Source organism: Maylandia zebra, linkage group LG8 (assembly GCF_041146795.1).
Source record: "Maylandia zebra isolate NMK-2024a linkage group LG8, Mzebra_GT3a, whole genome shotgun sequence".
NCBI lineage: Eukaryota > Metazoa > Chordata > Actinopteri > Cichliformes > Cichlidae > Maylandia > Maylandia zebra.
In genome coordinates this window covers 13,135,253-13,159,977 of record NC_135174.1, presented here as the reverse complement: position 1 = coordinate 13,159,977, position 24,725 = coordinate 13,135,253, and the positions used below count along the sequence as shown (strand labels likewise).

Genomic DNA, 24,725 nt, shown 5'->3' with positions numbered 1-24,725 from the left:
CTTTTATGAACTATGGAAACTGGTGGCTGGGGATGTTGGGAGAGGGTGGAGGCAAAGACAAACCTGCTACACTAAATGCAATGCGCATTTTTTCTGAAGTAGCAAAGACAAAACTGCAGATGAACTGAAGGTAGGATACACATAGGACATACAATCCACATAATGAAAACATATTTTAATTGATCATAAAAATGTAACTAATTACTCGTTATATTAAATCTTATACCAAACAAGACATCCATTTAGGTGCTACCTAGATCTAAACCTCTATAATTACACGCTGTGATGAGACTTGCCTCCTTCATCTAACAACAGAAACAGCAGCACTCTATAAGCACTAACCCCATTTACAGAGACCTCTAGTGGAAGCTAAGGAACGTCTACAAAACATTATGAATAAAACTCCTGATGATGTGAAGTAGTGAGATTTGAAATCAAAAACACTACTGACCATAGCTCCATCTACCTTAACCTGCGGTGCACACAACACCAGATCAATGATGTTTTCAGCCAAAGAATGCACAATCCTCTTGAGCAATCTATTTCCGACTTCCTCCAGAAACTTACTGTGGAAGCTACTTCAAGCAAATGCAAACAAAAGAAATGACCTTGTAGCTGCTGTTCAGATACAGCTTTAGAGCGGCGAGCTTAAATCATGCAGCAGGAACAAAAGCCCCACTGGCACCACTCTACCCCAACCAACTATACACCTCCACTAAGCATTTTGCCAACAACAACAAGCACTACAAATGTTTAACGCCCAAAAGATTATATGAATAAAGCACTGCACCATTTAAAGGAGGGTCCACGCTACTGCACATAGACTCGTATTTGAGTCAGTGCTAATGAGACATTATTCACAAGGACGGGGCTTTTAATTGTGCAGATGGAAGCCACATTGGTTCAAGAACACCGGCAGGGCTGGCAACGCCTGTGGCAGATTTAGTCCGCTATGATGTCAGCCTTTCACAGAGAGATGACAAGTCAAGTGACATCCTTCATGACAAACAAAGAATTGTTTCAGGAAGAGAAATGACAAAACCTGATACCCAAAAGTTGCACCGCATGGTGTCTAAAGCTGTTTATAGACTGGCAGGAGACACCGGATCTAAACCGCGTGGACAATAAGCTTCTTCTTTACTGATGATTAATGACGTGGGATAAACACTGACACGAAGATTCGACACTCACCAGGATTTGGAAACCGTAATTCCTTTGAACGGGAAACTCTTTGACATCGTAGCACGTAGAAAGGTCAATCTCACCGTCCATTTCTGAAGCCTGAGGGGGAAGAAAACAAAAACAAAAACCCAACGATAAGTACAAATATGTCATTTTTCATCAAGTTTAAAACTATTTTTTTTATTAAGTGAATAAAAAGCCTTACCTCCTCAGCTATTGAATCCTTATAGTACCTCAAAGTCTGATCTGTCAGGACAAACCAGTGCTTCTTCCACTGAAATGCCAAAAAACCCCATTAACAATGTACATGTACAAGTTATTTATTCAATATTGCAGAGAAGCAGATAATACTGAAAGCAAATTACCACTCCATCTTCATATAGCTTTGTCATCCATCCTTTTTTAAAGTTCAGCAGATCGGGCTGCAATTAAGACAGATCAGAAATGGATCATTAAGTAATGAATATCATTTAATCAATGAAAAGAAATTAAAAAATGAATAAACATGACGACACCTTTAACTGGATATCACATGGCAATAACAATATAATTATGTTTATTTACATTCATATCCACACCTCAGCTCAAAAAAGAATAAGCGGCTCCAGCTACAGAGACTGACTGGCGGGAGCAAGACTTTCCCGTGAAACACAAACTCAAGGCTGTTTATAGACCCTAAAGTAAGTTGTTCCTCCAAAACCTGGCCACCGCTAACTCAACAATACCTTGTTTTTGTTGAGCTTCATCAGGTGTGGTGTCACAGTCTGGCACAGAGTCATTATGATGGCTAACTGCCTTCAGTTCATATGTTGACAATCTCTTTCTCTCCCTCTGTCTCAGGGACACACACGCAACTGCTTCTGTGGTGGTTATTTATAATCGCCAGTAGCAGTGGCGGCAGTGCTGTGTACGTGAGTGTGTGTTTGAGTGAGTGGAGGGGGGTGGGTTTGGGCAGCTGCAGCTTGGCTAGAAAGACAAGTCACACACCGAGTGGATCACCCCTGCTACCCTCCCTGAAGTGACCGCAGATCAGACTGGTAGGAGTCAGAGCTCAAGATGATACCACTGCAAGCTTAAGTAACTTGAATGCTTTAATTTTGTAGCTGAAAACTGAAGAGATCAAGTCTAACAACTGCACGTGTGGCAATTTGTGCAACTTGTGTGCAAAGATATAAAGAAAACAAAAAAAGTCAAGCTTGATGCTCTGCTGAACAGAGACACCTTTAGGAGTGGGAAAATATTTTCTCTGACAAATCTCCTAAAAATATACATTTCTATATTTTTTTTTTTTCACATATCATGCTTTACAGTTTGGCAGCACTCTCAACACTCACAGTCATCGAGGACTCAGTTGCTCTGCGGTCCAATGATTTGGCCCTTCTTAAGTTGGCCAAAGTGGAACTGGATACATCAGGAACTGAACGGTCCTTTGCTGAATCTAGTGACATCTCCTACAAATAAAAAATGTATAAAAAATTACAAGAAGTTCATTTTAATTCTAGAGTATGTACACTTGCCCTGAGAGAATAAATGCAATGCAACTTAAGAAAACACCAACAAACAGAAAAAACACAGCAAAAGCACACAAATCCATCCGTGATTCCCAAAGTGTGGGCTGGGGCTCCAGATGAGCCATGACGATACTGCAGATGAGCTGCTGTAATTACAGAAATTCAGTTTGAAATTACTCAGTTTGAAATTGTAACATATATATAGTTACAACTATATACAACTGCAAAGCTCTCCAGCGAGTAGTGCGGTGCTCTGAACGGATAATTGGAGGTGAGCTTCCCTCCCTCCAAGACATCTACAGGAAGCGGTGCCTGAGGAAAGCGGGGAGGATCATCAAGGACTCCAGTCACCCCAGCCATAAACTGTTCAGACTGCTTCCATCAGGAAGGAGGTTCTGCAGCATCCGGTCCCGAACCAGCAGACTGAGAGACAGCTTTTTCCATCAGGCCATCAGACTGCTGAACACGTCATAGACACCTCAGCTTCACTACTGGAACTTCAACACTATGCACTCCACACTGTATATAAATGCCACTTGTTTTGCACATATTCAACTCTGTATATTTTTATATATTTTATTTATTTATTTTTACTATTTAATTTGTAAAAATGTGTACACACACACACACACACACACACACACACACACGTAGGATAATATTTAGTATACACATCCAGGAATGCATACACTATTATATATTGTACATATATTTATTAGTTTCAGGTTGGCCATTCTTGTATTTTGCTCGTTTGTGTTGTTGTGTTTTGCATATCTCTGTTGCTTGTGGGGCTCGCACACAAGAATTTCACTCGCATGTGCTGTGCCAGTGTGCCTGCACATGTGATGTGACAATAAAAGTGATTTGATTTGTTACATATTTATTTAGTTATATGCACAAGTGACAAAGCTGGTAATAGGAGGTGGTTAGTTTGTGATATTACTCATTTATCAGACCTAAATTTACTGCTCTTACTGTGGTTTGTGTCCCAGTGCCAGGTGGGTCATACATTAGCCTTTGCATATGACTGGGTAACATTAGCAATTTGGGTTATGTTTTTTTTTTTTAAATAAAGGTTTTGATGAAATGCATCACTTTTTCTCAAGATTAAGGATTGGGTCAGCTGGAAGGTTAGCTTGTCACTTCCGCAGCTATTCTGTCACGCTATTGTCTCCCAAAACACTTCTGTTATTTTTTTTTTTTTAGGGGGTGTGTGTGTGTGTGTGTGTGTGTGTGTGTGTGTGTGTGTGTGTGTGTGTGTGTGTGTGTGTGAGTGAGAGAGAGCTTTTGTGGTCTTTTTTTATCATTTCTTTTGTTTTGGGTTTTTGGGGGGCTTTTCCAGTGTTTTTCTACTTGCTGGTGTTTTCTAAAGCTGGAGTGTGTTTGACCTCTCAGGGCCGCCGTAAGTATTGCATGACCTTTCTGGTTTGATTTACTCAGGATTAATCAGAGGAGAGCGTACATGTTTATTAGCCAAATAACGTCTCTCGCTGCGTCCCTGTCTCTGGATCAGCACGGAGTTAGAAGGATCAGAGCCGTTTGTCTCCATGCGCTCAACATGCTGACCATCCTCGAACCGCTCAATGATTTGAGATCGCCTAGGAGACACAAAAATCACATTCAAAAATTCAAGTTTGAAAAAAAGAAAAAAAAACAGCAAAAACAATTTTTTGCTTTTTTTTTTTAAACAATACAGAAAAAAAATAATGGTATGGCACATCATGGTCGTGTCACAGAGAGCATAAAAAAAGACACCAAACATGAACAAATCAAAGTCAAAATCCATGAGTTAAAGGAAAGAAGAGGCTTTGGTTTACAGTAAGCACAAATAAATCATCATTTTAGAAACACACAAAGTCTTCTCCACAGAAAATACAACATAAATATATGCAAAATAACAAATACTACCAAATAGAACCACCCAGAGGCATTTCTAGGAAAAAATAAAAAATAAAAAATGGTGTTATATAATTACCGGTAGATCAAATTTAGGAGAGATGGAAAATGAATGGAATGGAGGATTAAACAAATTGCAAAGAGAAGCAGCAACAGTCAGCATTACCTTAAGGCACTGCACTTGTTAATGTATATGTATTTGAAAAATAAGTAGTGATTGAAGTTGGAGAAAACAAAACCGTATCTATAACCCAACCTGTCAGTATGTTGTATGCATGGTATGTACAGGAAATTAAGTATTTATTATGCATGTGTGTGCTCCGAGGCAGTGCAGGGATGAAATGATAGAAAGCAGGAGTCAGCGGTGACCAGCAGGGAACAGCATTGGGGCAGGGTGGAAGGGTTGGTTGAGCATTAGCTCTGAGAAGCTCTGTTCAGAAGCCCCTGGAAAAGATTGAAACAACAAAAACTAGCAAGGTAGCCGAGAGCAAAAGAGGTAGAGAGCAGTACAAAACCAAAACATCACATGCATTTAAATCCCTGTAATCATTAATGGCAAACCACTGATAAGCTAGGGTAGGCAGCAACAGCAACAGATGCTTGGAGAGAGCAGCCACAGGGTGGTGCTATAATACTGTGTGGGGTATCCTCAGCAATGGATGAACTTCACATAAACACTGAGCATGCTCTATTCTAGCTAACAATCGGTGTCTCATTAATGACTATTAATCATGTTGCCATCATTACTACAAGTTCATCTGCCTTATTTGTTATGGTGTTTGTTCAGCACTGATTGGGTCTATCACGAGGAAGAGCGGGAAACTTAAAACGGCTCTGAACTGTCATCCTCACCTGCGCTCCTCCCCAAACAGCCGAGCCACCTCCTCTCTCCCGGGGCTCCGTGTCCGCGCCCTCAGGTCTTGGCGCTTCTTCTCTGAGCGGAAAGCTTCTCGGTAGCTCAGTCTGCGGGCCCGGGGCACATCTGCCAGTGCTGCGTACTCCCTGCCGGAACAGCCGACTCGGCCGCCCCCGCCACCATTGTGCCCCTCCCAAGTGGATGTAGCTCCACTGGGATCAGAGTCCAGAGAGCTCTGAGAAGAGCTGATGGTGGAGTAGCTTGGGGAGACAAGTGAACCTGGAGAGGGGAGAGGGTCTTGGGAGGGTTGATGAGGGGAAGTCTGGGGTTCTGATTCAGAGCTGTACCTGGAACTGGGAGCTCCTAAAGAGGAGGAAGATGCTGAAGAGGAGAGGGGCAGATGCTGGGGTGGCTGTGAGTGATGTGCAGACTGTGGAGAAGGCTCCGACTTGGTCTTCTCCAGGGAGAAGTACCCACTCTCAACTCGTACCTTACGTCCACTGCTCACAGTGCCACCATCTGGGGGAGGAAAAAAAAAAAAAAAGCCCAGCTCACTGCAGACTTTATGAGACAAAAAAAACAACAACATTCCTGTCATTTTACTGCTGGGAAAGTTGAGGTTTTTTCCCCAGCTGCACATGAAATTCAGTTTGTTTATTGAAGAACGTGATTAAAAGCACAAACTTTTATGCTCAATCGTGTCATATTCAATTTAGATTGTTTTTCTATCCTTGTAAATACAGTTGCTGTGAGTTTCATAGAGTTTTGTTAAAGTTCTCACCATCTTGAGTAGTGATACTGGAGTCTGGCTGACTGTGGCCCAGCTGGCTGAGACAGGAGGCACTGCGGCTGCAGGGGATGGTGGCCCTGCTCCAGCGGGGCTCTTCCTGCCACAGAGTGGCGCGGCTCATTGGCACCCGCTCGGCGCTGGCAATACTGCTGGGCAGGCATGGGATGCTGCCCCTGCTGCTGCTGCTGGTCACTGTTACCTTAGCTGGGCCGGGCTCCTGTGTAATGGTTGGGGTTGGAAGGAGTGGGTGGGGAGAGGAAAGGATATATTGGCAGGTAAGGTCACAGAAAGACTACAGGACAAAGGAATATGAGGAGGAAAGAGATTAAAGAACATTTATGATGTAAATGTAATGAGAAATCAAATATTGGAATATGTATGTTACTCAAATCCTGATTATTGTACTCCATGTTCTGATCACATTAGTAAGCATTTGTAGAGATAAATCATTGTCCTCTTTAAGATGTTTTGCTTTGTTTTTTTTATATGAATCAAACATTAAGGCAATAAAAAAAAAGTTTTATTTCTAGTAAATTACTGGAAGAGTGAAGCTGGAACAGTAAAAGGGAGAAAGGGACTGACAGCTAGACAAACACACGTACTTATGAGGAATAGCGAGAGCAAACTAAAACACCCCACGAGGACAGTGTGCAGAGGTGGATGATGTCGGAACAGATTTCCTTGGCTAAAAGTGCCGAGAACGTCTTGATTTGATTAACAAATGCAAACAAAATTAAAGCTGTTCAAAGATCTGATTTCACCAAATCAGTGATCAGAAGATGCACAAAATCACTGAGATAACAAGAAAGAGGAAGATTTTTAAAGAAAGCGACCCTCAAACAGCCCACTTTCATCCAGCCTATTCAAATCACCACAAACATGCTGATGCTGTGCAAAGAATTGCTCTTTAGGCATCGCAAAGGTAGGCTAAAAGCATGTCCGTTTCATTGCCCCTTCACCTGGAGTGATTGAAAATATGCTGAAATTAATTTAGAGGGACAGAGCGACGCGAGTTTTAAAATTTAGGGGTTTTTTGAAGGTGAAGCAGGATAAGAAGTTTGGCCAAGCTGAACTCACTGGGTGCCCATTCATGTCCTCAGTGGAAAAACACTGTCTTGGAGTTACTCCACCCTGCCAATCACAGAATACCCTTGATGTTAATGCTTACTATTTAGTGCTCATTATGATCAATACATAACATTTTCATGGACCGCTCTTTTTATTGCGACTTCTATTTAAAGTCAAAAAACAAAAACAAAACAAAAAAATTAATACAAAACAAAACATGACTACGAGATGTCAAGGGCTTTACTGGAGAACTAAAAATGCAGACAACTTTCAGTTACAATGACACACACGCGTCACATGACATCATTTTTTTGTACTCAATGTACTTGTCTTAAAGGGCGCTACCCACAAGACAAATACGACTGTGCACAGGTATGTCTCCAGTAAAGTATGCACAAGTGGGAGGGGAGCTTTCAGGTGGAAGTATGGAGCTGACACAGTGCGGTGTGGAAAATTCAAGCCTCGACATAACGCTGGGTATTTATCCACTCGAATAACCTAAGAGATACTGATAGGACCTGCCAGCAAACAAGCAGCGAAAGCATGACCATGCTCACATATTACCGAGCCTAATTATGCGGTGGCCTTGACCACTACAGCGGTATTTAAAAGTGAAGCCCACAGGCACACATCAGATATGTTTGGACCCAATGAAATATGACTGCAGATGTTTGTGCTATCTTAAAGGGTTATCACAGCTATTTAAAAACCATAAACATGCACATTGTGCTTGTAAAATGACCATGAAGCAAACTGCTCCTTGTTAATGGTAAACTGCCAAAAATAAATAAATAAAAGACTGAATCAATAACCATAAGGTCAATGATGTAGAAGCTGATTAGCCCACCAAAATTACTGTACAAAACATCCCCTGTATTGTTACTGAATTAAAATCTAATTAAAACGACAAACATGACCTTGAGCAATAAGACCTTGGATTCAGACCAATTAAATTCTCACCAACATTGTAAGAGGAGTACAGTCTTGTGAATGGATGGTGAGAGCTCATCAGTCCTTTGGCTGGATGAACTAACCAGATCAGTCACATAGGCTACGTTCACACTGCAGGCGAAAGCGCATCAAATCCGATTCTTCTGACCCTATGCGACCCATATCCGATCATGCTATGACAGTGTGAACGGCACAAATCTGATATTTTCAAATCTGATCTGGGTCACTTTCGTATGTGGTACTGAATGCGATACATATCCGATGTTTTAGAAAGCGACTGCTGTTTGAACGGTCATGTCGCATTAAATCCATCTTTTACGTCACTGACACAAGACAGACGCCAATTATCAGCGCCAGAGAAGCGCCCGAGAAGACATCGTGAACGCTTCCTGGCCATCCAGTGTAGATGTCAGTGAAACTGTTGGGAAGACAACGTTGGAGAAACGTGAACATTTTATTTGTACTGTATAATCTGCAGATTCTGACAGAAATCTGCAACTATCCTTTGAAGCACCGCTCCTCTAAAACAGCAATAAAAGGTAATTATTAGGTTATTTACATTATTATGTAAATAGCAAAATAACTTAAAGCAAAAATTGGGAAACGTAAAGTCTGAAGTCTTTATATTAAGGGCCATCAGTCAAACAATACTGTTTGTTCTGGGTCTAAACAGAGCGCGTTGTGTGTGACGTCTTCTTTTGCGCATGCGGGCCGCTTTGAGCGTTCACACTAGAGCACGTTTGCTGTCGCATTTTATTTGTAGTGTGAATAAGCAGACAAAAAAAAAAAAAAAAAAAAAATCGGAATTGAGCATTAAGACCTGCAGTGTGAACGTAGCCTTAGTAGCTCATCGGCTCCATCAGAATTCACAGTTTATTGTAATGTGTGAAGTACAGAAAGAGAGCGCTAAGTTTGTTTTGCTGTACTACAGTTCACAACAGTCATACGTAAAGACAAATTAATTTTGTTTCGCTAAAAAGTGACCAATAGTCGAGGAGGAGTGATTCCTGGAAACTGTGGAAACTGGACGGATGGACAGATGCATACCTCCCCACCACATTAGCTCATTGGTTGGTTACATACCATTAAACACACCAGAACTATTATAAATTGCTGTAAGAGTGACTGGCTTTAAAATATTACATGAATTGACTTTTCTTGCCTTTTCTTCTTTATTTACCTTTGCATTAATCCCCCAATTTACTTTCTTATTTAATTATATTTATTGGTTTTATTCATTTTCCCCACATATATTTAATACAAATATAAAACAAGAAGTTCTTCATGATTCACAATAGAATACAACTGCTGGTCAGGATATGGCATGACAACTGAGGGTCTGCTTTAGGCGACAGTAACGGTTCATTTTTAAAAATTTGAATTCTGCCATTCTCCATATTTCTTATTCTTCCTTGAATGTTTTATAGGCTGATATGCATTTCACCATTGAGTCACTAGAACTGCTGTAGCCCAATTATTTGTCACATTGGCACAATATAAATTTGATCACATTCGCCAGTGAAGTGTTTACAATGTAGATTTAGAGCTGTAGGCCTGACTCCATGCCTCCCTATAGTGTTTAACTCTATAGGTACCATAATATTAAATAACCAATTAATTGTGGATTTTACCAACAAAATGAACAAGTAAAGAACAAAAATGAATAGCAATCCAAGAATAACCTTTCAGAGGAAATTATATGTGAACAGAAGAGGAGCTTCAGGTTTGGTTACCTACACGAACAGTTACTGTACGCAGCAAAGAAAAGAAACAAGACCAATGAAAACAGACGTAACTGGTGGTCACAGCGAGACACAGTCAAGGTCATGTCTGTGTCGCCGCTCTCTCTGTAAATGAGCCAGTCTGCATAAGCCGAGCAAGGTCACAGTCTGATTCGGGGCGCCGTCATTAGAGGAACCAGACAATGAAGTTCAGTTTGTACGTTTGTTTGTATGCACCACAAACTTGGCCAGGCCTCACACAGGAGGGGGGCGGGGGGCACAAACTGGTATGCCATGGTGGGTGGTCTGTGCAATTTTATTATATCATACTCTTATATTTCATCTTCACTCTGGACCATTATTCTTTTATTCCTACCTGCCAGGGAATACAAAACTTGCTCTGACGCAAAAACTGCTTTTTGCTCCCATGGTGGTTCTGAAAGGCGTTGCAAGACAGGCTTGAAAGACACATTAGTGACCTTGACCCTTTTTAGACCGTTAAATGTACTCTGCAAAGATTGTTTAATAGGCAGGACTACTGGAGTTCAAAACCCAAAGTGCACCTTTTCCGGCTCACAGACTTAAACATGCATCTTGTTAAGAGTTCAGGAGCTCAGTGTGAAATGACAAAACCTTTATTGGGTTGCCACAAATATTTAAGGATTTAAATCCTCGATAAGTCCTGAATGGGAATGCTTTGATAAGCACCAAATGCTTAATCACCACACGGACTGAAAAAGCCTGACAGGTGTGATGGCAGCTGCTGGACATGACAATGAAACTGAGCGCACCAGCAAATTCATGTGCAACAGGATCAAAGTTGCTGCTGAATGTTGTTACAGCACACATGCAGTTGTCAACATTTCCCTTCACTGTTTGTTCAGGAATATTTTGATAGCTGACTAATGTTTGCTGCCTGCCAACCTTGTGATACTGTTCCATATCTATGCAATTATGCACTGCTGGAAGCATAAAGCAGGTATTAATTGTGGAAAACAATACCACATGCGATTTACAACACCCAAGAAACAATATGTAACACGATGTGTGCTTCACTGATAGCTGGAGTTAAATTAGACAAGTGTGAGGCGTGTTGTCTATCGAAACTGACATATCATGTGACACAGGAATGTAAATATAGGCGGTTTAAACTGTTGAGCATGTCACTGGCAGAAAAACTACATCTGTCTCCCTCTCAAAGGGGGGAAAAAAGCTGTTGTAGTTGGAGAGGAATGAGAGGCATCCGTTCTGCATATTTCCATGGCAGAGGTCATCCTTAAATATATGCTCTCTTTGTTGTTGACAAGGAATGAAGCAATTGCCACATGTGGATAATTTATAATGTTCATAATATCTAAAACATAAGGGTCAAGCTGCAGCTCTATGTCGACACAGACAAACCTCCTGAATACAGCCTGTGATCCCGTCATCATTTAATCCTATTACTGCACATATTTGGGTAAAACTGTGTCATAATCATTGCGCTACAGTCAAAAACCACCTCTGAGCTTTAATTAATCAGCTCATTTGTGAGTTCATATTTCCCCCCAGACATCTAAGAGAAAACCCATTCATGAACGTGGGGTTGACTGGGGCTGTGGACAGCCACATGAACTCAAGCACATAAATCCTGTTGTCAGAGCTGTCATAAGCACAGAAACATAAAGATGCTTCATTGTGAGTTATTAAACATAGTTCTCCCTCATACAAAACACGCTGAAAGAATACAACATAAATGTTCTTTGACATTTATACATGCAAGTCCCAAGCTTTTGATTTGTTTTAAACCACCAATATTAAACTGAAAAAAGAAAAGAAAACTATACACTTCATGACATATAATATAACAATTTAAATTTGGCTGTTGTTCACTGGGCAAAGAAAGAATAAGTTCATTACCTGGTGAGTGGGTGGATCGACTTTGCGTTTTTTCTTCTGGTTCTGTTTGTTTGTCCTGGGGTACACAGTCAGAGCCTCCTGCCACCTGCAAATAATGAAACAGTGTAAGTGCTCTTCTAGTCTTAAATTCTGACTGTATAAACTCTGCATGCTTAATGGATTCATATACAAAGGGACAAAGTTTTCTGCAGCAAAGAATAAACTACGAAGCATGCCCCGACAAAGCGATACGTTAATAACACATTTACAACACTAAAGGCTAAAGCAGCAAAGTCAGCACAGTTTCATTTCTTAAAAGGTAGCCTATTCCAGCTCCATATTTGTAGTCTTGGACTCTAGTAAAGTAGCTTTTACAAATTCACAGTTCAAAGTACATCTCATTGAATTCTAATATGCATCATACTGAGCGTTTGTTTAGCCTCCTATTTCATCCTCTGCCTGAAACAAGCAGCTTCCCTTTAAGGCCTCCCTCTCTTTGGAACTACTTTGTTCAGTTTGGCTGCCTCTCACAAACAGAAGGTTTACACAGCAGGTGAGTGGGGCGTCTGAGCTCATAGCCTGAGCTGTGTCCGAGATGACCACATTAGCAAGATCTACTCTGACAGTAAATACAGGTAAAACTAGAAAGAAACCCTGGCTGTGTCAAAGCATTTAGGAGTATCTGAAGTCTGAGCTTTTGGGATGGCACATACATATGCTTACTTCATTTTGTGATTCTGTGTCCATGTTTAATCTGAGAATCCACCAAAAACTAAGAGCATATTTATGACAGAAAATAAGAAAATGGTAGAGAACAAAAATCATAGAACATAACAGATCTTAATTTCTGTTTGCATATTCATTCTTTTGAAGTTATGCTTTAGTTAAAAAGATGGGGATAATGCATTTTGTTGGATATGGTAAACCACGGTGCTTTAACACCAGAAATATTTATACAGGTAACAGCGAATCTAGATCCTTACATCATCTGAATGAAGTGCTGACACGGACAGGGTTAGCAAATCTAGTGATCAACATTTTTAGGACAGAACACCAACACATGGCACTGTGTTCAAACTCTAATAAAAGTCAAAAGACATCTTAGAGGAGAATAACATAGTGAAAAATAAATTCCACTGTCAGGAAATGACAAACTTGAAAAGCTAATATGGTTCTGTGATGGCCTAGAACAAACACATGCATGCCAGATGATGATAGGAGAGTGGGAGGTGAATAGCGACAGAGCAGGTAGCATGATGAGGAGTGGGTGCTGTGAGTCACAGTTCCCTAAGAATAGCTATAATGTGCATCAGCCGGCCAGGGAGAGCGCAGTGCAGAAACACGCTTTAAACTGCAGGCTCAAATGAAGCCTGAAGTATGAAGATTACATTTTAGTACTGTAATCTAGGTCCTGCTGTAGAAGACTTTGTTAAGACAGGGAGAGGGTTAGAAAAGCAGGCAGAGCCAACAGTTCAAGAATGTGCACTGTCACTGCAGCGTAAATTACAACTATCTGAAGAGCACAGCACAAAGGAGACAGCAGGGGGCAGAGCAGTTTGGCTGCCACAGCAGCTACACACAGCCATACCACTTTATTTCTGTCACCACTGTCCATGCAACCCAGAAGACAGAGCAACACAAACCACACTGCCCACCTGAAGTCATTTCTTTCTATATATGTATCCAAATAATGGCAGGATGTGCATTTGCGAATCCTAATATAGTAGATGATTATGAGTACTATGATAGCAGGTTTTTACGTCTTACCCATTGATGATTTCTTTACACTCGGCCCGTATGAAGTACTCCTTCTCAGGGGTCAGGATGCACAGCGAGTTCTTCTGACCTGTCCTGGACTCGCCGTCGATGACGTCAGAACACTGGTTCATATTGATTGTACCCTGGGGAAGCGTGCTGGGCTGAAGAGGCACAGGGAGAAAGTGGTAAGTGGGAAAGTTAACAGACGTGCTTGCAAATCCCTCCACATGGTCTGCCTTCTCACACAATCCGCCCCAGCATGAAATTTCATGCCAAGCTTGGCATGCCGCACACTGATATAACAGTCTGTGCAAACGCAAATGTTCTTGTCACGGCTCACTTTCAGTATTTTGTGATTTGAGATATGCGTCGAAGCATTTAAATTGCGTTAATTCCATAATTGCCTTACATATGCAGCACTGCTCTAGGAAAAACATGATTTTACAAGAGGAAAAACTGCAGTTCTTTGCAGCTTTGATGTTATCAGCATGAAACTGTTATGAAGTCAATAATCAAGCCTGTATTACATTTTTAGTGAAGGTGCAATTTTATTTGTAGGATTAGTTAAATAAGCACATGTACCCAAAAATAAGATAAAAATGAATGACAAATTTCTCAAATGAACTCAACTGACTGCACTAAAACCGCATGAATGGCCCTGTGAAAGAAGTGCCTGTTACAGTACAAGTTCATAGGTTCATTACGTGGTTCGCTGTCTGATGCCTCGCCGCGATCTGCAAACACAGCTATGCAGACTGACACGGATGCCATCTGTCAGCAATAAATACCATGACCACAGGACTTTCTGAATAATACCACTTTGTGTACAATGACTTAGGGTTTCAATGGAAGTTTGTGTAAGTACACAACAGCTTTTTAAATGCACCACGGCTTATTTACAATGAATACAGACTAAGATCATATAATCTAGTTATACCAGTCAATGGCACTGCATTACTCATCTACAGTGTTGTAAAAATCATGGCTTTCTAAGAGCACCAAGGAGTAAAAAGACTTGTGCAGTTGCAAACAAACAAGGCAAACAACTGCACAAAAGCAACCAGAAATATTACAAAGCTCTGACACCTGACTTTAATTCAGTCTGACCTCCAAATGACTTCCACGAGCCCTGAAAGAAAAAAAAAAAAAAAAAAAAAGCTAGAATAATCCTATCCTATGTTGACTGAGGGATTTAAATTTGTTCAATCAAGTAAGTGAGCACTGCGTATCTAATCTGTTCTACTAGCTTAGGACAAAAATATCTACAATTTTCTTTTCTGGAAAAAACTGAGATCACGATTATTAAATCGTTTTGCTCGCTGGCTTTAGAAATATCATACATTTATTGAGCTTAAATGGTCTTGGTGGAGCCCCATGAACTTTAATTTCAAGTCAACTGAACAACAAATGCAAAAGTTCTCTTTTTTTTTTTAAATAAGGGATTAAAAAGGACAGACAAAGCATACTAATGTAAAGGGATTTATAATACAATAAAACAAACAGCATTCTAGCAAAACAAAATACAGCAAACTGACAAAGTTTACACTAAAATTCTATCAACTGCTCTAGCTTCACTAAAACAACCCCACATGCAGGGATCCGCAAGCTTTAACGTAGCAGACCAAAGATGATAAATTACAGCCCTCAGCAAATCTGCACTCATTACGAGAGAGCTGGAAAGGGAGAGAAAATTAAAAGGTCACGTAGTGATCCAATAGATCTGAATCAAGGACCCAAATAGTGCAGCTTAACTGTAACCTATCAGTAAGAGAGCAATTGAGGCCCATTTATGGCCTCTAATGTGGACAGAGAAATCCACAGTTGTGGTAACGCCACCCTGAGGGAAGATGAGAGGCCCCGTTTACTTTGTTGCTATTAATTGTCACTTTTTTACCACTTTCTATTTTGTAAGAGTCAAAATTTTGGCACTGAAAAATAGGAGCAGGAGGACAGTAGGTTAGTCTAACAAGACTAACATCTATGCGGTGTATGCATGCAATAAAAATGGCGATTGGACATTGTTTTGGTTCAACAACTTTAAAATGGCCTGTAACCGAAGGGCTTTTGACAGTAGAGAGGCCAGGGCAACAGCCGGACTTGACACAGAGCCATGTAAACAACCCTTGGGACAGCTGGGCAAGGACTGAGTCCTGGTCCATAGTGGCTAGCCAGAGAGGCTGGAGTCAGCTTGACCTGAAAGCCCTGGTCTCACCCTCACAGAGACGTTGAAGATTTAAAAGACAGAGAGGAGGACCAGTAGAGGGTGAGAGGAGGGAGATTAAGGTCTTGAGCTAGTGGTCAAGCAGAACAGCAGTGCAGCAGGAAAAAAAATAAAATAAAAAGGGCTTTTGTGGACTTTGACTTTGGACTGCTCGGCCATCTGTCTGTGTAAACAAATCTAGAGTACACCACACATGTGGGCTTGTCCTTGAGCTGGAGTCAGAAGAGGATAAACGGCAAAAAATGTCTGATTCTGGGAACAGTTGTACAAGCAGCTTAAGGCCCTGGTTTAATAAGCACTGCATTGGATTCTCATGAACACAGAAAATAAATCAGACTGACAGCAGCTTCGATTAGGAACCTATTTTCATAGAGCAGCTCACCTCTGAGAGGGATTTCAGTGCTTTGACTGTAGTAGGAGGCAGCGCAGTAGGAGTACAGTAAATGTTTGCTGGAGCTGTGTGGCGACCAGCACGGGGTTCCTCTCACACATGTGCCCCCTCCCAGCTCCAGCACTGTGTCAGCTGAGCACCATACACTCCCCCACTTTGGTCCAGCCATAGTGCCTCTAGCCCCTAGCCCCAGGCCCCTGAACCCACACCTCTGTCACCTAACCTAGACCCATTCCACTCTCCCAGGGCCACCGCTCTTCACAATGAATCCTTTGTGAATCAGCACTAGTTCACATAATGTAGGATTGTCAGTCGCAACAGTCCACAGAGCAACTCCTCCCGTTAACCCTCAATAAGGAAATGACCGGGAGACAAGAGGCCCAAACAAATGTCCTTTTGTGGTCACAGCATGAAAATTATGAAGCCAGCATAAACTTATTCTTGTCTCTGAGGTTTCTTAGACAATAGTGGAAATACTCCATGGGAGTCGTTGAACAGAGTCCCAAAGGGAGGCTGGACAAATCAGGGAGAGATCCAATTTCTCCAGTCTAGCATGTGAATACTGAATCAGCAGCTGCAGGTAAAAATTTTAAGCTGTCATAACAATCTTTACATGAAAACTATGCAGTCGCATCATTTATAAACACTGTAAACTGTGGGATTAGATACATGCAAGGCTACTGTACTGGAAAATGTATGATTCATTTAATTCAGTTAATTTCCCAATTTTAGGATTTTGTTTTACTCACAGGCAATTCAGGTTTGGCTCAATTTTTAAAATTAACAGGTTATGAAAATAGACTCCCTTCTTAAACTGCTCATGTCATGCAAAAGCAAGAGACAGAAGCATTTTTTTACTTTGGATACTTCAGGTAGTACATTTTCATGTAGTATAATATGTGCATGTGTTAGGTTGGATACTAGAATTTCAAACTCGATACAGATACCCAGGAAAATACCATTGAAGATACCATGGGGGCAAAAAATTACAACTATAATATCAGACAATACTATTTCAAGATTTCGGATGTAGCACAAAAAAAAAAAAAAAAAAAAAGAGGCAAAGAAATACCTACAAAGTGTAACTGTAGGGCGATATACACTTTACATATATGTTTTCAGCTGCTCCCTAATATCCCAAGGGGTGACCACAGCCGGATGACTTTACACAGGATGTAATTCCTTATGCAACCTTCCTATTTATGCAGGCTTTGGACTAGCACTAGCTCACAAGATAGCACATAAGCTTGGGAGCCCCTGAGGCTGGGTTTGTGCCTATTGGATAATCACTAATAGTTAAAAGGCTAACATGTTTGTTGGCCAGGTTATCAAAGCGGTTTAGCACTTTCACAGAATGGTCTACTGAAATCTTGAAATTCCTCAAAATATTCTGTTCAGTTTTCTTATTGTTCAAACACTGCACGTGTGTTCAGCTGCTAGTGGCTGGAGGGGTTGTGTGAAGACAGCTCTGTTCATATCAGTAGTGATGATAATTAATATTCAACACAACAGTAATGTTGAGTACTGATTAGTATCCAAGGAACAATTTGTTCCGATAACCTAACATTTAAGCTTATTTATGCAGGATGTGAACTTCAAACATGGCAAGTTGTCCACTTATTGGAAATGACTGCACCATTTGTGTGAACATTTGAAACTTGCCAAGCCTCCAAGCAAAGATAATATGAAACTTCTACCGTTATATGCCGGAGCACTAAATAATTCTACAACACAATCAATACCTCAAAATAATCGTCTGTTAGCTGGCACTGAAGAAAGTGCCAATGACACATCCTCCTACTAATGGCTGAAAATTGGTTGGTGGTCCTCCCTTTGTGCCCAGTTAATTTGGGAGTGTGAGATATGTGCAGATTTCCACAACTGACTTTGTGAGCAATACTAGTACAGCATCCAAGTAACTGTAGATAACTTCATCAGCGTGAAAGTGCTTACGCAGTCAAAAACAGCAAGTGAGGTTATTGAGGAAAACAATTAAAGACAACAGCAACTATTTCAAGTTGTACAGTCGGAAAGAACAGGGGGTGCTAATCATTAAAACCACTGACAATATCGCAGCCAGGATGCACTATTCTGCTCAGATGCTGTGTGGCAATATGGTGGTATTCATTAGAAACCACATCTGTTTATATAATGGTAATCAGTGAGTTCCATACATATCTTTGTGCCTGGGCTTCCTTTGCTCACTGCAATTCTGCAGCTAAGCAAAACAGCCCATTCTCCCTTATGACACAGTGGGAGAAATATTTGCTTCTTTTGGCAGCTCACTGATGGTCCGCTTTCTTTTTTTCCATTGCGAAGCAAATTCTCGTCCTCTGCCATCAACATTTTTGGGTTCGATTGACTCGTTTCTGTTCGTGGAAAGCGAGAGGCCGTTTGAAAATGACTCACGAAGATTGTGAGGTAAATTGCATTATACTGTGTGAGTCACAAGTTGCAATACATTTTCCAATACATTCAGTCAAGTTCTCACAGCATAATTGCAACTAAATATGCTGCCAAGGTTAGCTACGAACACCTGTCCGTTAATTAGAAACATCTGTTATTGGTTACTAGGTGCCACTCTGTCTGCCATCCTGTGTGGTGACAAATTCAAATGCTATGACTTCACTTCTTGAGTTACATTACTCGTCTTTAGACATGTACCAGCAGGCTTCTTTATTCTGCATCCAAAGCTATTCTAGTTTGATCATTTCAGACACTGGAGCCAAAAGAAAAGCCGATGAACTGGCGCCGTTTCATCCTGATTCACGTGCAAAAGCTTGAAATCAGGTCTCTTCAGGGTCCATCCTCTGCTTGCTACAAATAACAGCAATTATGCGATAAATTTTTCCATAGCAACTGAGAACAACAGGAGCAAACACACATTTTTTGATACCAGTAATTGAGCCAACAACCAGCTGCAGGGAAATATCCTCAGGTGCTATATGGATGGGAGTCACCTTTAGCTGTGCTGCAGAGGACCATCAAACCACCTCCTTCCCAAGCACATAATCATCATACAACAACAGATATACATTGTGATCAGGCTAGGAAATAGAGTTGAGAGATGTGTCACAGGCAACACTACAATCATCAAGTCCAACAGCCTCTCGGTTAGGTCATTTTACCTCCGTATTAAGACTGCTTTCAGCAGGCACAGTAACAGCCCCCTCTGTAACACTACTATAGGTCTGTACTCCAGCTAAACATATAGATGGATTAAAACAATAACAATAATCAAAATAAACCATGTGTTATAAAGTGCAGTCCTGTCAGGCATTCTCAGATACACCTCATCCCACTGGTATGCATTCTGGACTTTCAGACGGTAACGAAGCAACAGAGCTACAGCGGAGGCTGGAAGAACACAGCGCTAACACACAATATTATGTGAAAAAAAAAATGAACAAGAGCAAAGGAAAAACCACAGCACACATTTCACACATATTTGTAGAAGATATTTCAGAGAGGGTTGTGGGTGGCAGCAGCGCTTCTCTTCTTATGGAGAGTGGTGAGAGAATGTGGGTGGTTTAATGCTGTGTTAGGAGGCCAGCAGCCGACGAATGCAGAGGCGGAGGAAGATGAGGGTGAGTAAGTGATGATGAAGACCTTTCTTTTTTTGCCGCTGCTTAGTACAGCAGGATTCTCTTCAAATGCAGGCTATGATTGCAATCGGTCAATCAAGTGCAGTAAACTACAACTATGTGAACCTGATCTCCGGCTGCCCGTTATGGTGGCAAGCCAACAATAGAATAATAAAAACACATGTAGTCACACAAAAGTCAAACAAGGCATTTACGGTAACGCAGTATCACTCAGCCAGGAGCTGTTGGTGTGACGCCTGTAATAATGACTACATAATAAAAAGCAGCAAAAGGCAGAGTGTGAGAAATCTGTCAGCCTATGTTGAAGTGGTGACAGAGTTGATGGGCTGGCAGCAGAAACAGGTGCTACAGTCGAGTTGTGTCATGTTGCCTTGGCTGTAAGATCTAAAAAGCTGTTGTTAGGGTGTGTGTGTGTTTACCCACAGATAACACCTTTTCTTTTTCTCCCAATAATCTTTGTGAAAGCTGCCCCTTTCTTCTCTGAATCATCTCAGTGTCAAAAATCATTATTTAATAATTTCTCATCTGCTCCTTGCCGTCTTCACTCCTTCTCCTGACTTATGAATGGAGCCTGTTATGTCTACTCACTGCTTATCTGTTCAGTTTATACCCTTCACTTGAGGTTGTAGAGACGGTGCCAAATAATTACCCTATGTGTGAAGGGACTGCATTGGTTTCTACGATACCAATCTCTAACCGAGAAGGGCTTTCTCTGCCAAGTCCACTGTCTCATGTCATACCTTCAATGAAAGTGATCCAACTTTATAACAAAATCTCCACCAAATTTTATTAAATTTGACTTTGCACCTTTTGCATACTCCCACTGACATTGAGACAAAATCATCTAAAAGATACCTCTGTTTGTCTGAGTAATAGGATGACAAACAAAGAATGCAAAGACTGTAAAGAAGCTTTTTTTGTTGTGCCACATGCTCCTGTCAGCAAAGTGGATCACAGAGACAGGAAACTGACCTTATGTAAAATCTTGGGTGGCTGGGAGCTGAATGCACAAATGCATGTCACATCAGTGCCGCAGTTAGATCCTAAAACACATTCATCAAGCAGTCCACCAGCCTAAATTCATTCCAACAGCTACTCTCCCAAATGAATGCTGGAAGCCCAGCGCATTAAGACTGTTTTGCAACACTGCTATTATCCATTGTTAGTCTTAAATGTTAATGATCTTAATCACTAACTTCTAGCACAGTAAACCCTAAAGCCACAGTTCTGTGGTCAGCTTTTGGCTCCAATGCAAAAACACAGCACTTGTTATAAGATTACAAGTTGCCTCCAAACACAACTGTCTGAAATGCTGCTGCACGCCATTCAGTGCACTGACACAGCACTTTGGAAAGTAGGCCAAAGTGAAAAGGTACCCGTTCTATGCTTGGTCTTCTGATGCTGTTGCAGTCTATAATAAAAACTTCTATAGTCACAGAAAAGGTTCATAAATACAAATAACTCAATTAAACAGCTAGTTTCTGCACCTTAGTCAGCTCTATGAAGAAATTACAGAAGACATGCAGGGAGATACCAAATAATTCTTCAGTCCAGTCGAGGCAGAATTTGCCCATCAAGCCAAAAGGAATGGAAGGGAAAATGGAGGAGGCACAGGAAAATGTTTCTTCACTTAATTAAGTTAATACATCAACTGTGGAGCTAGCTTTTTTTCCCTACAAGGATGAAAAGCAGCGTAATCAAAACAGCAGTGACAACAATTTCAAGCAACGAAGCGAGGATTCATCAGGTAACAAAACTTTCCAGATTTCTTTATGCGTTCTAGGACCAGACACCATTAAAACTAAAGCACCATCTGGTCATTGTGACAGGCCAAAACAGTCAGCCATAATTTTAAAAAAAAATTAAAAAAACAAACAAACAAACAAAAAAATAAAAAAAAAAAACTGCTCACTGATGATGAAGGCAACATGTTTTTTCCACAAAGCTATAAGTACTGTATTACAAGAACTTTTTAAAAATTGCATCCATGAGTCATTTTTGATAGCTAAAGTTACAAAGAAGGTGTGTGCTTGTTGCCTTAAAGCTGAGAGAAAGCACAGAAGAGAGAGGACCACACTGAGGGTGCAATCGCTGGAAGCAAGCCAGAACACGGCTGTTGGAAAAGGGAATTTTGGGCCAGCTCCTGAGGAAGCTGGAGCAGGTTATTAAAGAGAGAGTCGCTCACCCAACAACAATTAGCAGCAAGCCAAAATCTTCAACTCCACGTAATGTAGGTTTTATAAGCTTGAGCTACTCATTAAAAGAGGCCCACATAAGTAAAAACTTCTACTGGGAGACATTTTCACCTGTATATCAAACATACTTGAAGCTGAAAGTGTGCACCATCACATATGAATCCTATTCTTATCCTGTAATTGTAAGCAGTGACCAGACGCAGCTCTGAGGCTGCACTTTTTAAAGATACCTTTGCTGCAAAGCCCTGACATTAACAGGTGACAGGATTGCTGGGTCACCATGTTGAGGCAAAAGGTCAAAGGTCACCTAATACAGCTGCACCTGTCATGTCTCTGAAAGACATTCAACTGCAGCTGTGGCCACTACAGGCTATCCCAAGGCAATGGCTTCAAATCTAAGGCTAGCCTACAACTGAACTTCCAACTGAGGTGCTAACCAAATCAAAAATTACAGTTACAGGAGGTTTATTTTAAAACGTGTGTCCAAAATGTATCTAGCCCAAAAAAAGTAATCTAAATATATTGGGAAGCATTTTTTGGTTTGGTTTTAAATGTATGTTTTTTACTTTCACTTTGCCTGCCAGTGTCCCTGCGCCACCACCACTGAACATGCAGACCTTCCCACTGTTTTATTAGCACCCATCTTGGAGCTAGCTAACCTCTCACCCTGATACTTTAAATGAAATCTTTTGTCAGTGTCCTGGTCTGGTGTTTAGAACAAACTGAGCGAGCAGTCTGCCAGGCCCCGTTTGGCTTTATAGAGCAGGGAGGGGTTTAGGGGGGGGAAAGAAGTTACACAATACTGGTGGTTGCTCTCCCCCAGCACAAACAGTTTATTTGCCAGACAGAGCTGGAATGGAAGAGAGAGATACAAGACAGTGGCAGGATAAGTGAGCGGTAAAAGGACGGGAAAGTAAATTGGACTGAGTAATGTATAAGTGAAGTTCTTGTTTAGCCAAATCCTCCAGGAATAAGCCTTTTTCTGGTTAATGAATGGCTGGAAATCATTAAAAAGTACAAGAGAGTGACTGAGGGAGGGTTGAAACGAAGGATGGTAAAAGGATATTCTGAAAACTTTTCACCACGGCACAGTACTCGTCCACAGTCAACCAGAATTCAACTAAACCTCCTTCACATTCGCCAAGAGAAATATGAGACAAGAAAGAAAGTGCAAAGTCACAGTCAGCTAAAGTCCCACATAAACACAAAATGGAGACCTGGCACACTTTTAATGATCCTGTCAACAGTCTCTCTCTCTCTCACACACACACACACACACACACACACACACACACACACACAGAACGCCAATATAATCACTATGGTATGCCCTGAACTCGAAGTTCAGGTCGCTGCCATGGTAAGCGAGGTTCTAAATCAGTATTCGAACACCATCATTGCTGTTGATGCCCAAAATCCCACACAGTCCATGAAATAACAAACAGTAGTCCAACACCCTGCATAACCTTAATTATTATAATCTATTCTCACACAAAGGCATTTAACCGTGAATACCATGCGATGCACTAAGGTTACCAGTACCAATATGGACACAGTGGCACAAAATGTGTTCACAACTACAACAGCAAAGTGTCTTTAAAAAAAAACCAAAAAAACAAAAAGTGTTTCACTTCAGAATTTGCAAAGATAAAAGTATGTGTTTGCTACTTTACATAATAGCTTACACATAACCTACCCCTCTAGCAATTGTGAAGGGGATGTGAGTGACATATATTTTGGCATAATTGTAAGTCCATCTTTTGTCGCTACAGTAATTTCAGCGCCATTATTTGCAGGCATATTAAACCATCTGGCTGTGGAACACACAATCACTATGAACAAAGGGAAGCTAGTGAGAAGATATGAAAATATAAAACTTTAAATTACATTTTATATTTAAGAGAAAACAACTAAACACAAATAAAAGTATCTGATAGCAGCTCACAGATAGGCTAAGCCCACGAGTTTAATATTTAGAGGACAGACTTGGTCCTGAGCCAGTTACAGGATACTGCTGACTGAAGAAAAGGAAATGTCTCAGAGTATTTATATCCGCCATATCCAGAACAATGTGGTCACTAAGACAGAGACAAAAACTAAGGAGCAAAGATAAGAATACAGATGGAGAAATTCAGGCCAAAAGCATAACACAGAGCAAGACTGGTAATATATTAACTGAATATGCAGCCTAGCCCATCTTTCCTAAGACCCTTCACCGTGTTTAGTTTAGTTGAGTCATACTCTCTTGGTAATAGCAAACTTGCATGTCAGCACTCAGTTGGAGAGTGCTCATGCATCTTTTCGTATCTTTACTGAACACACTGAGCAATCACAACACAGGCTGGAATAAGCAAGCGAGTCAGGTGTTCTACGAGGTTGGAAGACTGGGTCATAGATTAAAGCCTCCCTAAAGAAACCAGTGTGGTTACTGACAGTCTTCTGTTGTGAGTCATGCCTTAATCACCACTGTTTTCACTCGATGTTCATAGAAGCATTTCAGAGTTGTGAAGTGAAGAAGTGACAAAAAGATTTTAAACAATAGGACCCATTGTCTTCAAATGACAAAAACATATTTTCACGCACAACACTTCTGCGATTATCTCCCATGGACAGAGAGACAAAGGTGGAGAGAACGAGTGAGCTACAAACATATATCAAAGCCAGCATATTGCTGAATCTATGCTGTGAGGTATGAAGGCATT

The 24,725-nt window shown here is 40.9% G+C and overlaps 1 protein-coding gene across 7 annotated transcripts in view; it reads right to left on the bottom strand.

Moving 5' to 3' along the window:
* LOC101473739 (uncharacterized) overlaps nt 1-24,725 on the bottom strand; it is a 53,080-nt gene that overhangs the window by 14,741 nt on the left and 13,614 nt on the right. For 3 of the 7 annotated variants that reach the window (XR_001341891.4, XM_014409748.4, XM_014409750.4), the window contains exons 4-12: nt 13,621-13,772; nt 11,875-11,959; nt 6,227-6,527; nt 5,442-5,964; nt 4,156-4,291; nt 2,517-2,633; nt 1,548-1,604; nt 1,388-1,456; nt 1,192-1,281 (exon numbers count right to left, since the gene is read on the bottom strand). Coding sequence is in view for 6 of the 7 variants with exons in the window: in XM_014409748.4 (XP_014265234.3) it covers nt 1,192-1,281; nt 1,388-1,456; nt 1,548-1,604; nt 2,517-2,633; nt 4,156-4,291; nt 5,442-5,964; nt 6,227-6,527; nt 11,875-11,959; nt 13,621-13,772 (1,530 nt within the window). In the remaining variant the exon portion in view is untranslated. Of the gene's footprint in view, nt 1-1,191; nt 1,282-1,387; nt 1,457-1,547; nt 1,605-2,516; nt 2,634-4,155; nt 4,292-5,441; nt 5,965-6,226; nt 6,528-7,312; nt 7,367-11,874; nt 11,960-13,620; nt 13,773-24,725 lie in introns of all 7 variants that reach the window. The other 4 variants (XM_014409751.4, XM_076887394.1, XM_014409749.4 and 1 more) reach the window with 3 other exon arrangements.